Source organism: Epinephelus lanceolatus, chromosome 7, assembly GCF_041903045.1.
Source record: "Epinephelus lanceolatus isolate andai-2023 chromosome 7, ASM4190304v1, whole genome shotgun sequence".
NCBI lineage: Eukaryota > Metazoa > Chordata > Actinopteri > Perciformes > Serranidae > Epinephelus > Epinephelus lanceolatus.
In genome coordinates, this window is record NC_135740.1 from 28,104,586 (window position 1) to 28,119,159 (window position 14,574).

At 42.7% G+C, this 14,574-nt stretch overlaps 2 protein-coding genes across 2 annotated transcripts in view; both read left to right on the forward strand.

Annotated features, from left to right (window-relative positions):
* atg2a (autophagy related 2A) overlaps positions 1-5,097 on the forward strand; it is a 29,877-nt gene extending 24,780 nt beyond the window's left edge. The window contains exons 30-42 of the mRNA XM_033622737.2: positions 232-455; positions 587-816; positions 958-1,093; positions 1,466-1,687; positions 1,822-1,923; positions 2,139-2,223; positions 2,443-2,596; positions 3,193-3,262; positions 3,387-3,469; positions 3,626-3,747; positions 3,868-4,022; positions 4,247-4,405; positions 4,712-5,097. Of these exons, the coding sequence (XP_033478628.2) occupies positions 232-455; positions 587-816; positions 958-1,093; positions 1,466-1,687; positions 1,822-1,923; positions 2,139-2,223; positions 2,443-2,596; positions 3,193-3,262; positions 3,387-3,469; positions 3,626-3,747; positions 3,868-4,022; positions 4,247-4,405; positions 4,712-4,948 (1,979 nt within the window). The 3' untranslated portion in view covers positions 4,949-5,097. The remainder of the gene's footprint in view (positions 1-231; positions 456-586; positions 817-957; positions 1,094-1,465; positions 1,688-1,821; positions 1,924-2,138; positions 2,224-2,442; positions 2,597-3,192; positions 3,263-3,386; positions 3,470-3,625; positions 3,748-3,867; positions 4,023-4,246; positions 4,406-4,711) is intronic.
* A 2,949-nt stretch (positions 5,098-8,046) lies between these two features.
* On the forward strand, positions 8,047-14,290 carry trmt112 (tRNA methyltransferase activator subunit 11-2). Its single transcript, XM_033618147.2, has 4 exons — positions 8,047-8,266; positions 9,113-9,214; positions 9,739-9,831; positions 13,878-14,290. The coding sequence occupies exons 1-4, from the start codon at positions 8,192-8,194 to the stop codon at positions 13,977-13,979; spliced, it is 372 nt and encodes a 123-aa protein (XP_033474038.1). The 5' UTR covers positions 8,047-8,191; the 3' UTR covers positions 13,980-14,290.
* The last annotated feature ends 284 nt before the right edge of the window (positions 14,291-14,574 follow it).

Consider the following 14,574-nt stretch of genomic DNA (forward strand, 5'->3'; position numbering starts at 1 on the left):
CACACTTTGACCAAATTAACTGAACTGATATGAAAGAAAAAACACATGAAACTCAGATTTGCCAGATTTCACTGACACGACAATAAAATTTGGTGTCAGTGGTGTCATTTATATTTGTATGCAGAAGTGCAAGTGGAGAGTGCTCACAGTACCATCTTGGCGAGCCCTTAAAGACTTTGCATGTTGTTTTTGATGATTTCTTAAACTGACAGATGGACTCTTGATTCTCAGGTTCACCCTCCATGCCGAGAGGCTCGCCTGTCTCCGTCTACCTGTTCCCTGGTGAAGCTCCGAAGCGCAGCCCCTCTGACCTGCAGGGGGACGACTCTGAGCTTGATGGCCTGGTTGCCACAGCAACGGAGGCACAGGCAGATATGATGTCAGAGGAAGGCTCCGAGGGCTCCACCGACAATGATGACTTTTGTATCCTCGAGGCTCCCGGCATGGGCATTCCTGTGAGTCTTTCTTCTTACTTTTATGGGTTTTGTCTTTCTTATAAACTGTTCTTTCTCTCATACGATTACATCTTTTCAAAACTGATATTTATACTTGCTCACAAAATGCCCACCTGTGGGATTTGTTGCAGCCCAGGGACGGGGAGCCCGTGGTGACGGTGTTGTCTCAGGGGCCCATCAAGGTGAAGGACAGTCACTTCTCCAGGCCTCGAGGCAGCTCTGATCTGCTCCGAGCCCCCAGCCGCTTTCCAGTGCCCCAGAGCAGGGTGGTGCTGCGGGAGATCTCTGTGGTCTGGCATCTCTACGGGGGCAAGGACTTTGGCGGCAAGCCCATGTCCATACATGCCCAGCAAGCAAACAGGTAACACACACACACAAGGCCACAAGTCAGTTTTCAGATCCACAAAAAATCACAATAAATACATTTTGGGAATTTTGCACCTGTGTGTGGTTTGTTCCTTTGACTGCTGCTCTCACTGTGTCTCTTCTCCCCTCTCTACAGAGGCCGTTCAGTCCCTGCTGGTGTTCGTGGGTCCCCATCTCGCTCCGTCGCTCCTTCTCGGCCCCAGAACTCCTGGCGCTGGGCTGGAGGCAGCGGGCGTCAGCACACACTGCTGATGGAGATCCAACTCACCAAGGTATATATACATGTGCAGTATGTGTTAAGTAAGTTTTTCTTAAAATTGCAGTGTGTGGGAACCCCCCCAATTTTTTTGCCTTTAGATAGAGCCAGGCCTGCTGTTACCCTGTGTTTCCAGTCTTTGTGCTGAGCTTAATTAACCAGCTGCTGGCTTCATATACGTATATATCATACAGATATCCAAATGGTTTTCATCCTCTCGTCTAACTCTTGGCAAGGAAGCAGCAAATGTCAAACTTTAAATTAAACTGTGCTGCTTCCCTTTTAAAAATTGCTGTAACTCTCCCGGTAGATCTACAGCTTCACCAGAGCCCCCAAACACATTTCGAGACCATCTTTTTCCACATGTTCCTCCTACTTTGTCTTCCAGGTGTCCTTCCAGCATGAGTCCTACCCAGTGGCAGTAGCAGGTCAGGATGGGGAGGGCTCAGTGGCAGTCGGGGTCGGTCCTGGTGGTGAGCAGCCCCTCTCCAGGCAGGTGTTCATCGTGCAGGAGCTGGAGGTTCGAGACCGACTGGCCTCTTCACAAATCAACAAATTCCTCTACCTCTACACCAGTGAGAGCATGCCCCGCCGAGCCCACTCCAACATGGTGAGACAGCAGGGAGGGCCAAAAAGGGAGTCTCTGATTTATAAACAGCTGAAATGACAGATGTTGTTTCTGTGGTTGAAATTACCTGGCTGATATTGATAATGTCATGGATATTGTGTATTTTCATTTCGTAGCTGACAGTGAAGGCCCTGCAGGTGTGTCCAGAGTCTGGCCTCGGTGGTCCAGAGTGCTGTCTCCGAGTCAGCTTGCTGCCACTACGACTTAACATTGACCAGGTAACTGTGGTTCCTGAGACTAAATACTAAAAGTGGAATGTTTTCAATCCAGAAACAGTCTCACCTACAGTTCATGACACCCGAAAGTGGCGGCATAGAGCCACTTAAACGAAAGCTAAGAAACTAAATGACTCTGTGAGTGCTTCGGCCTTGAGAGAAGTAGACAACTTTATTTGCAAAAATGATCTAACCAGCTTTTTTTGTCTCCTGTCCAGGACGCACTGTTTTTCCTGAAGGACTTTTTCAGTAATCTAGCTTCCTTTGTTAACCCTTACCTGCCAGTGGACCCTGCAACTGAAGGTGAGCTACATCCGATGGGTATTTTTGTGGAGTTACGTGTACAGTACAAGGACTGATCACTGTAGCGTGACTCTTTCTCTCTGTCTGAAAAACCTGTTTAAATGCTAACTCAAGCTAATTTTGAGCATGTTTAACATTTGATGTTGTATTTATTTTAGGACACACTGTGGTGACTTTCTATGTTTCACCTTTTCTTTGGTCTCTTTATTTTTTCCTCAGTGAAGGCAGACTCCTCCCAGAAGCCGTCTGAAGAAGCGGAATCAGCCGCTGGTCTGGGACCTGACCTCACAGCTTCTGTGGAGACTACCTACAGTGAGCAGAGCTCCTCCTCTGCCGGCTCCACCTCCTCCTCTGACCAGCCGATCTACTTCCGGTACGTATCACGTAACACTTATTCTCAAGAGGGATCGGAGGAAGTCTGATTCTGCTTTTACCACAGACTATATAGGAGTAATCGACATAGCCACTGTGTCATCACCTATTGGTTTCTAGCCTTGAGTTTCACGTGAAAGCCGTCGCCATCTTGAATTTTTGGAGCCAGAACTGACCATATTTGGATGAGAGGGTGGAGTTAACCCTTATGCTAGCTATAAGCTTAGTTAACCAGGTGCATTTACAGCTATGGTTAATTGCGATAATGCTAATGCTAATATTTGTCTGTGAAAAACAGGCTTAAAACTATTAAAACAAATTGTACATACCTTAAGTCTGTGAATCTGAGGTTACTTTTGCGTTGGCTTCATTTTTCAACCCCGGAGGTTGCTGCTTGGCTTTTACAAACTAAAGAGAATAAGGTTTCTGTGCTACAAACAATAAAACTTGTTTGTATGAATAAAGAAGTTGTGAAAAATATTAGCAACTTGTCAATCATATATCAGTCATTCAATTTATTTATAAAGGCCAATATATAAAGGTTTTAAATGGTAATAGATCAATTTGTCTTTCTTAACCTTTCCTGCTTTTTTTCAGGGAGTTCCGATTCACCTCTGAAGTGCCTATCTGGCTGGACTATCATGGCAAACATGTCGTCATTGAACAGGTAGGCGATCACTCTAACAGCTCATCTTATGATAAATAAATCTGTAAGATTTCCGTGTATTTGATCAGGAATTGTCCAGGTTGACTGTATTTTCATTTCTTCCGTGCTGCTCTTTGTTTCACAGGGAACGTTTGCAGGGATTCTGATCGGTCTGGCCCAGCTGAACTGTTCTGAGTTGAAGTTGAAGAGGCTCTGCTGTAGACATGGGTAGGAATACACACTTCCATACCAACGCATCTCATTAGTTGCCCAAGATACACAGTAATCCAATCTGAGACTAGATCACTTTGACATGTTTGAAAGTCAAACCAGTTGAGTTTTCACTTGTGAGTTTCTCAGTCTTTCTTCCGCAACACTTTCTAGTCTCCTCGGTGTGGACAAAGTGATCCAGTACGCCGTCACAGAGTGGCTGACGGACATCAGAAAGAATCAGCTGCCGGGTATCCTCGGAGGCGTTGGCCCTATGCACTCAGTTGTCCAGCTATGTGAGTTTACACTGCTCCAAACACACTTTTTGTGTCATCTTAAAATGTACATGTTCTTTATCCTGTGTTTTCTCTTGGTTCATTCCTTTTCCTTCTTTCCATCTCCGTGTGTTTCTTCAGTCCATGGAGTGAGGGATCTCTTCTGGCTGCCCATAGAGCAGTACAGGAAGGATGGGCGCATTATTCGAGGTCTCCAGAGGGGGGCAGCATCCTTCGGCACCTCCACAGCATCAGCTGCTCTGGAGCTCAGCAACAGGCTTGTGCAGGCCATACAGGTACTCAGTCTGTCATGACTGCGCATTGAGTTATACACAAGCTAGATTTGTTTCAGGTAGCGCTGAGACCAACAACTTTTCACAGTCTTCCTCTGAAATTTTTAAGTTGTGTTCACCTTTCAGCCAGTGATCCTTCTTCCCAAAAAGTATAGGGTAACTTGCTGAAGGATTTCAGGATAAGCAGTGCCTCCATTGTTGATGTCTGTCTTCTTCTTCTTTTACAGGCCACAGCAGAGACGGTGTACGACATCCTTTCTCCAACTCCCCCCCTGAACCGCTTCGCCATCACAGAGGGCCGGGCCCCACCCAGCCGGCCCCGCAGAGCTGCTCAGCCTGCAGATCTTCGAGAGGGTGTTGCCAAGGCCTACGACACTGTCAGAGAGGTGAGTCCCCAAACTTACCTCTCAAAATTGATCATGGACCCTTTTAGAGAACGGAGAATCCAAAAATAAGAAGTCACGTGTTCATATGAGAAACCCAGTTCAGACAAAATAGCAAATTGGAGACGTCATTATGTGCTCCTATGGGAACTATTTTTACTTTATAGACCAAATAACTGTCGATTAACAGACTGGGTATTTCCTGCACAACCTGATTTCTGTTTTCCTGTGTGCATGTATGTGAATGTACTGATACACTTAATATTTTTGATTGATCTCTCTCTGGACTCTTTTCTCTCTGCTCTCCAGGGAGTGATTGACACGGCTCAGACCTTGTGCGATGTAGCATCCCGCGGCCACGAACAGAAGGGTCTGCCCGGCGCTGTGGGTGGCGTTCTGCGGCAGATCCCGCCCACCGTGGTCAGACCCTTAATAGTGGCTTCTGAAGCCACATCCAATCTGCTGGGCGGCATGCGGAACCAGATCAAACCAGACGCCCGGAAGGAGGATTTCCTGAAGTGGCGCACGGAGGAAGGCCAAGAATGATGACGACTTTTTTTTTTTTTTTGTCTGTTTGAGAGAGAAAGTGTGCGTGTGCGTGTGTGTGTGTGTGTTCATGATTTAGGGAGGTCTCAGCTAAGGGAGTGAATCCAGGGTCTGAATGTGTATTTGCATGTGTGTATGGACTAATGAGAGTCAGTGTGCGCTCCAATGCAAAAACAAAACGACAACTAACGACTACTGCAGTTACTGTCACTTGGTGTTTTACGTGGCTCCATCATACATTGATTTAACCATCCTGTTTTTCATTCAGCAAGAGCTCTCCCCATATTCCTCCCCTCAGTAATACACAAGTCTGCAGATTCTCCTGAACTGTCAGTGCAAACATATCACCGTCACGCTCAGCTAGCTTCATTTTAAATCCAAGGGCAGGAAGGATTGTCACTCTCAAGGTTTCCTTGTTGGTAAGAGACGCAGATTGTGGGCACTTCATTTACTCTTTTTCATGCTGCTCGAAGCTGCGTTCTGATTTTAAGTAGTGATTTCTGGCACAAGTTGACCTTCTACCAAGGTGCATGGAGAACAGAGAGGGGTCAAAACTCCAGCAGCACTTGCAGTATTTGTGAAACCAACATGTTTCAGCTTTTGGACCTCATGGGACTATTTCATGAACCTTAGAAGAAGGTGAACTTGTGCCAGAAGTCTCTTCTCTTTGTATTCTAATTCACTCATAACCAGCTGCAGACTGTTTACCTTTTTAGGGTGCAATGTGATGAACAGATGAATCATGTGACCAGAGCTTTGGTCTGCTTGTTGTCCTGTGATGCTTGCAGTGAAGACAGGGAGAATATTTTAATGAAGTGTCCTTTGCTAACACCCTCCAGAGGTCACAACACACTGTCTATGGTTCAGCTTCAGCCCCACTGCACACCTGCTTCTCTCAGTGCTGTTATTTGTGCCATAAACCTTGCAGAGTGCCCTTTCTAACTAGTCTCTGTTGCCTTCCTCGATCCTGCACCCTCCCTGCTACAAGTATAACTCGTACTGGCTCATATGGATGCACACCTGACAGAACAAGTTTCCTGACTGAACAGAGATACGGATCACATGAAGCCTCAAAACTCTGTAGCATATTGGATTCTGTTAAAGCTTCACAAAGTCACGTCGGACTTCAGTCGTCTGTAACTCGCAGTAAACTGTCCAGATGTCAGCCAGTGGTTCTTCCTTCTGCATTGCAGCTCATTTGTGCTTCTCTTTCCGTGAAGAGTTAAAGACTGGGGTCTGAATTAACCTTCTCTCCCTTCAGAATGGCTTTGCCCTCTTCTTTAGTTGCCTTCCTGCATTTTTTATGTTTCTTTATTTGTTTTTTATTCTGTTAAAACATTAAGTATTGTCATACTCGTTTCAAAATAAGAGTTGAGAGGATGTGAATCTGGTGATAATGGAGGATAAAAAAAATGGGGGTTTTGTGGTTAAAAAACGTTTTACATTTTTATCTTTTTTGTTTAATAAGTGTAAGGGATGTGTCCCTCTGTGTGTGTGTATGTATGTGAATGAGAGAGTGTGTGCTTGTGTGCGCGCATGATGCATGTCTGTGAGGGTGACAGGTCGATGCTTGTTACACCTCTTGTGTGTAATTACAATTTACTATATCATAAACTGTATGAATGACCTGTATAATACAAAGACGAGGAGTATACAAAATTAATACAAAAAATAAAAAAATTTGAGTATAAAAACTGAACGCCATCTGTGCCTGACATTTTTGCTGCTTATTAACACCAATGTTTTCATATGGCTGTTATAGTTACAAGTGCATTCATTCAAATACTGTACTTACAGTTTGGTGGCAGTTGAACTTTACTATTTTGTTACTTTAGACCTCTCCATTGCATTTCAGAGGCAAATACTGACTTCTCGCTACTCTTTACTGCTTTTATTTCATAGCTACAGCTATTGGTTACTCTGTAAGCTCGTTAGAACATTAAGGTTTTAGATACAACACATACGATCTAATGACTAATGAAGTATAATCAATTGTTATAGATAATACCAAAAACTAGTATAATTAGCTCAGTCAGCTAGAACACTAAAATACTGTTTACATGTAAATGCATCAGCAACCATAATCCAGTAATTGATATATGATATTGTTCTGTGAAATATGCTGAGAAAACTGCATTTTGAACAGGATTTGTTTGCTTGTAATGGTTTTATTTCTTATTTAATTTGAGTAAGGGACTGTTAGTCACTTATGAGAGGGGAGAATGTGGTGCAAAACAAGAGAGGCATTTTAAATAATTTTTTTAAGGGGATACAGCTTTAAATGCTCATTAAAAAAAATCATCAAAATTTCACCATTTATCAGGGAAAACAGAAATTATCAACGATGTCTGCCAGTAAGGTCATTTGCAAGTATCAAACTAGTTAGGCTAGTATCATGGAGCCAATGGTTCAAATGAAATATAGAAACATTGCCGACAGTAGCGGTACCCTAAATATAATTGTAATTTATTTTCCAGCATTCTATTAACACAATCCTGGTTGATTACGGTCAGTCTCTTGTTTGTCACTGTTTTGAGCAATGCTCCGGTGCTCACTCACTATAGTGTATAGGCTATAGTGTGTACTGACTGCTAAAAGCCTCTCAGAGAGAGGTGTAACTAATTACAAGGATTTACTGAATGTTACATACAGATCCTTTAAGAAACTGGCTGTTTGTTTGATGATGACTCCCTCTGTGATGCTTGTGTTGGCTCTATACCCACATTTTGTTTGAATATACAAAAATATGATTATTTATAGTGAAAGGAGGGTCATGGATTTCCTCCAGTCACTCAGGGAAGCTCAAGGAAAAATATCTGTAGCTCAAGGAAGGGTCAAGATTAAAAAACACAAAAATAAAGTCATACTAATGCCACCCCCTCCTCTGAAAAGTACAGTACAGTCCCAAGTTTGTCTGAATGTTTGTTCCGCCATGTTATTATTACCAAAGAAAAGGCTGTTACAATTCATCCTAGTTTCAACTAAATTCTTATCGGAGTGAGAAACTCTAAAGAGACCAATAAAGTGACATACTGATATTTAAAAAAGTCTAAGTAGCGGAACCAACGGTGGCGGAAATAGCTTCGACGGACTTTTTTAGCGATGCAACAGCAGCACTTCCGGTCCACATGTAAACGCTGATGGTAAACGCTGCAGCGTGAGTCAAACGTAGCTAATACACTTAAATTTCTGTGTATATTTACCATAAAAATACAGTTGAAGCAGTGACAGTCGTCTGTAAACATGAAGCTGCTCACGCACAACATGTTGACATCTCACGTGAAGGGAGTCACCAAAGGATACCCGCTGCTCATCAAGGTAAACTGTCAACACCTGAGCTACACGGCTAACGCTAACACTACTAGCGTCACCATATAATGTCCTGTGTTTTATGGTATGTGGATTAGTTAAATTAAATAACAGAGAAAGTAACTTGTAGTTAAATGCCACTTGTAACGTTTTTACGTTGAACATGTGACTGTGTTATTCATGTAGCGCTCAGTAACAAGCTAACAAGATGTTTGCAAGCTAGCACCAGTAACGTTAAAGAAACTTAACTTCATCTCCTTCAACTGTAGAAATAAACAAAAATACACAAGTCTTGATTAGACTTACAGCTCTAGAGTCAGCTGTATGTCTTGACTACATCTTTATATTAAATATTTTAATACTTCTGTGGTCAAAATAACCCACCCTACTTGCTACCCAGTGTAATATATTTACTCTCTGCCATTTAATTTGAGTTTCTGGATTCTTAATGTGAAATATATGTAATGAAATGTCCTCTGAAATACCTTTTAATAAAGCAATAAGTAGTGTGTGTCTAATCTCAGCTTACTGTTCCCTGGTGAGTAAAATACAAGGTGCTTTTATGTCAGTGGTTGTTGGGAACAAGTGGCAGAGGAAATAATTGTAAACACACATAATGTGTAAAGTGGGACAGCCGTTGCTGTTCAGGGGAAGAAGAGGGATCTCTCCTTGGACTTGAGGTTTCTGATGTTTTTCTTTTTTAAAGGGTTGTTGGGGGGATAGTTTCTCTGTATGTGACGCAAGGGTTGAAAGGGACAGAGGGTGTCATATGCTGTGCAGATTGTAAAGCCCCCTTAGTGACTTGACTTTTAGGACCCTGAATGTCCACACTAATAGACTGTTTTCATTGTGTAGGCAACTGAGGTGAAAGTGAATGAGGTGGACTTCAACCCTCAGTTTGTCTGCCGGATGATCCCCAAACTGCAGTGGAGCGCTCTGGTCCAGGCTGCAGAGGTGGTGAGTCTGACTGCACCAGAGACTGTCAGAACTTGTGTGACATTTTAAACATGGATACCAAAATAATTCTTAGAACATTCCAGAGAGACATGGTAAAAACTTGTAAGCTGTGAAGAATCTCTCAATATAATAAAAGATGGATTAAGAGTTAGGTGTTTTGTTCTGTTATTTTTGTTACCTGTTCTTCATTGATTCACTGCAAGATGTTGTCTTGTGTTGCATTATATTTTTTAACTATTGGAAAACTTGAATCCTTTATAGGACTTGAGTGAATGTAGAGTACTTTGTATCAGCAGCAGTGTTCCAGAGGAGTGTTGCAGATTAAGAAATGGTTATTAAAATATGTACTCCTGAAACTTGATCCACTAGTATTGAGTAATCAGAATTCCATAACTGGGGTGCTGGATATTGTGTCATTATGTTTTATTTCTGTAGTGTCTTGTTTACCAGTGGATGGAGAATCTACTAATGAATTTATAACTGCCCGAATTGAACACTTGTTACTGTCTCTTTTCCCTCTGTAGTTGGGTCAACGGCAAGACCTGCCAGGTGAGCTGCTGCCAGAATTCGAGAACAACGAAGAGTTCCTGAAGAAAGTGCACAGAGTGCTGTTAGAGGTAAGGTCATTCCTGTCACTGCTGGTGGGTGAGTTTCGACTGCGACGGTACCTGATCCCACAGTATGTAGTAGTAGGATGCATCTGAATGTGTTTTGTCCGACCAACAGTCCAAACCCTAAAATATTTCAATTACACTGACCAGGTTTACATGTACAAAATATGCACTTTATGCCCTTGTTCTGAAAAAGACAATTTTCCTACTAAGGTGTTTACATGACTAATGAAAATGAATATTTCACTTATATTCCCGTTTATATGGAGCTGTGCATACTTTGATTGACTGCCCTAGCACGTCATTATAACATCAAAATATGGAAAAGTGGAACAGGTGAAGCTGCTTGTCATTTTGCTTCTTTGCATCAGAACAGTTTTCCACTAGTGGTGGACTTGTTCAGCCGTACGAACACAGCCTCCCGCTTTCCTTCCTTCAACCAATGAAGAAAATGTTGGAGTTGTGATATTTGCACATATTCAAAAACCTGTTGATGACCAAGTCTTTCATAATGTTTAAACGAAGGTGTGCTGGGGCGTGTAATAGCTCACCTGGTAGAGCTGACACCCCATGTACAAAGGCTATATCCTTGCCGCAGCGGTCTTGTGTTCAATTCCGACCTGTGGCCCTTTGCTGCGTGTCGATTCCCCTCTCTCCCCCCGTCACGCTCAACCTGTCGTATCTAATAAAGGCAAAAAAGCCATAAAAATAGTAATAAGAAAAAACAGGTGGTTTCTGCTTCTGAACAGAAGTGTGGGCTTTTCTTTTGGACATACATCTCTGAACCAGCTTTGGTGGCTAGTTTGTTTGTGTACAACAGCCAGAGTCGACAGTAAACAGGCAAGAGGCTGCATGTCGCAAATTGCATTTAAAAAAACAACAACTGAGACACGTATACTAAATGTTCTGTATACATGTCCAAAGAATGCTTCCAAAGAAAACAGTAAATCCTCTCATTGGAGAAGCTGGAATCAGAAAGTATTCAGCATTTTATCTTGACTAAAACTATTAATCTGTTATCAAAATAGATTCATTTTCCATCAGATGACTAATCAATTTACCAACTATTTGGTGTGGCTGTAGATTTTCTACTGATGGTTAAAAAAATATTCTAATTTACAGGTCATTTCAGCTCTTAAATTTTTAGTCAAACCACATTTTCACCAGCCTGAATCAATTTTTTTAAAAGTATGGAGTGTCTTGGTCCTTTTGTGTTTGTGGACTCTATGAAAAGAGACCACCTCTTGAGTCTTGACATTATTTACAGTGTGGACCCCAGCAGTGTTTCCTGCTCTTGTTTCACTTCACACAGTGAAGGAATCATTAGAATAATTATGGGATATCTTTGTGTAGAACACTTCAGTACACCTTTTGTATAAAACTCAAACAGCTTAATATTCACTCTCAGAGTTACACAGAAAGGTACGGACGGCACTTTACATCCTGTTTCTAATTCTGTTTATCTGTTACTGGCAATAGCAATTAGCAGCAAAGCTTTCATGTGGTCGTTTCCTCCACAGTCGTGTTTTTCATAACTGCACCGCGTCCATTCAGCAGCGGAGAGTGCCATTTATGTAGAGATCAAACACAGGAACTAAAATACTTTAGTTATAGTCATTGTTCTAACCCCAATATGAACACAGCATTGCCAAAAATATGTTGACTCCCAAACATGACACATTATTCTTGAACATCTTATTCCAAAACCATTGCTGTTAATGGTAAATGGATGGTTCTTCTAAAGTGCTTTTCTACGTGAATGAGAGACAAAGTGCTATACATTTTGTCTCTCATTCACATACTCGCACGTTAATTGTAAGAGAGGAGCCAGGGATCGCACCATCAACCCTGTGATTAGTGGAAGACCCACTCTTCCTGCGGAGCCACAGCCGCCCCTCTATGTCCCAGACACTTTGTGCTGCTGTGACAGCCTCCACTGTTCTGGGAAGACTTTCCAAAAGACTTGTGTTCCTGACTGCAGGAATTTGCTTCCATTCAGCCACAAGAACATTGAGAACTTTTCACACATGCAGCCCATCCCTGAAATGTTCAGGAACATTTCAGCATGCTGTGAAATGTGTGAATGGGAGTTGGGATCAATATTTGGGGAACCTGTACTGTGAATTTTGCGACTCAAGACCTGGATACATTTCAGGGAAAATGCTGGTACAATTAGGTTGTGAATGAAAGCTATAATATTGTAGGAACAAGCATGTTAAGGGTTACATACGTCTGACGAAAGACGCTTTCAGGTGAGGTGTCCTTAGCAGAGAATGAAGTCATGCTACCTCTTTATGTGTTGTGCTCTAAGCCTCTCTGTTCTGTGTTGTGGTAGAAAGTCCGTCCACATTTGAATGTTAGTGCGTGTGACTCCCATTCTCACCTTGAATAGTCGCCATTTTAGCCATGTAGCAGAAGGGAATACTTGTGAAAATGGCCGCAGACTCAGAGGAAGCTGCGGCGGTTACGATTGTTTGGTGGACAAGCAAACAAGCCAGCAGATATTTTGGCAGGCAACAGTCACAGCCAAAGGCTGACTGTAATGCTCGATCCAGTTGGAATTTTCAGTTCAGCAATGACAGCTACCATGATGTCACCCACTGGTTTGTTGACTGCTATTTTGAAGCCTTGAGGTCAGCAGTTTTGCTGTTGCCAACTTGGATTTTTAGAGCCAGAAGTGACCATATTTGGATGAGAGGGTGGATCTGATTAAAAGACTGTGGTGACACCTCGAAAACAGCTTGTCACCCAAAGCAGCCCACCCCTAAATATGCAGAACTTTAGGCCTTAAATAAATGTGAACAGCTGAGTTAAATAAAAATTCACCCCTCATACAGTTGTCGTGTATTTTGAAATTAGCTAAGAGACCAAATCTGTTATATATATACCAGGCTGTAAACATGTTTATTTCTGCTGTTAAGTGGGGCATTTCAACATGGTTGTCTACGGGACTTCGTCTTTGAGCCAGCCTCAAGTGGCCATTTTAGGAACTACAGTCTTTAGCACTGTTGTGCTGGCTTGATTTTTCAGCCCAGGAGGTTGCTGCTTGGTCCAGACTCAAGGTGGTGGGACAGTGTCATTGAGGAAGCGTAACGCCCAACCTCCGCTTTCCCACCAGGTTTAAAATGTTAGCTCTGTCAGCACTGTTGTTAGCCCGGTTAGCATAAACAACTGCTAGCTGCCATTTCGAATGTCACCTCCATGTTTACTTGTCAAGTCAGAGGTGAGAGCTGTGTGGAGGCAATCCCAGTCCAGAGTGAATGAATGTTGTATATACCACCTTTCGTCCAACGTCCATTATTTTTACAGTCTGTTGGTGAGGGACTATTAAAAATATATCAAGACATATATCAAGTATACAGTGTGTACCGTAGCATTATGATTTCCCTAAATCAGAACTAAGTGGCCTACATCCTGGTAAGACCATCCTGATGACGTGAGCGCAACATTATGTTTCACTCTCTGTATCAGTCTGGTCCCACTGCTGCCCCAAACACTTTCCAGAAATTAAATTCCAATTGGGGCCAACCAGGAATCTGCACCGCAGTTGACCAAGTGTAAGCAGCAAATCAGGGACTGTGTTGTAGTTGATTACATAAAATGAGCTTGCAGAACAGTAATGGCAGCTCCAAATCCCTAGTACAGAAAATACAACTTGGCAAAAACTTGATTTATCAACTGGCTCCATTTGTGATGAAGAAGATGTTCCCGAGTGTTTTGTTTTGTTGATTGGATGAAGGAGCTTTTCTGTCAAGGTAAGCACTCCCACCCACTGTAACTGTTTGGGGCAGCAGCGGGGCCAGACTGATGTAGAGAGCGAGACAGAATGTTTAGCTCACGTCATGAGGATAGTCTTACCAGACTAGGTGACCTGGGCCAAACCAAAAGTATAGTGACAGGGCTGTCCATATACTTTCGGCCATGTGGTTTATTTTACTCTATGGTGACATCTAGTGGTGGTCTCACACCTCTTGTCTTGTCTTGTCTTGTCTTGTCTTGTCTTGTGTTGTGTTGTGTGTGTGTGTGTGTGTGTGTGTGTGTGTGTGTTGTAGGTGGAGGTGATAGAGGGCTGTCTGCAGTGCCCTGAATCAGGACGAGAATTCCCCATCTCCAGAGGAATCCCCAACATGCTGCTGAACGAGGACGAGGTGTAGACAGCAGCTCCAAGATGTCAACAGTTTTCACACACATCCTCAAACCGTCACTCAGATGGGATTGTGGGTATTCAGAAAGAGAGAAGAGAAAAGCTGGACTTATGTTGGTGCCATGAGAAAATAGGCCACACTGTTTGGTTGATTGTTGTTATGACATATAAGAGACCGAGCTGCCAAAGGAGGAAGCGATTTGAAGACGTGGAAATGTTCCCTGAGAGTAACCCCCAGTGGTTTTATCTGTATTTATTTTTCTAACTGTTTTGGGTTATTTCTTTTTTTTTTCCAATAAAACTGTCTTGATTTCCACGACAGCCCGATTTGTTTTAGGTTTTTGTGGAAAATATGGATTCACTTATATTACAGACATGCTAAAAAATACATCCCCTGAGGCTCTGTGAGTGAGTGACAGGCTCTGAACCCCATCTCGCCCTCTCTCAGGGTTTTAGAAAGTGCTGAGGGCCAGATGACGTGGCAGTGGCTTGTCTATATTTGGCTTTGAGGAAAAGAGGCAGAAAAAAAGCAGCCAGGCTCGAAGTTGTTTTTGAGGAAGTCTTTCTTTTTTTTTTTTTCCTTGTATGCCACACATTACAGCACA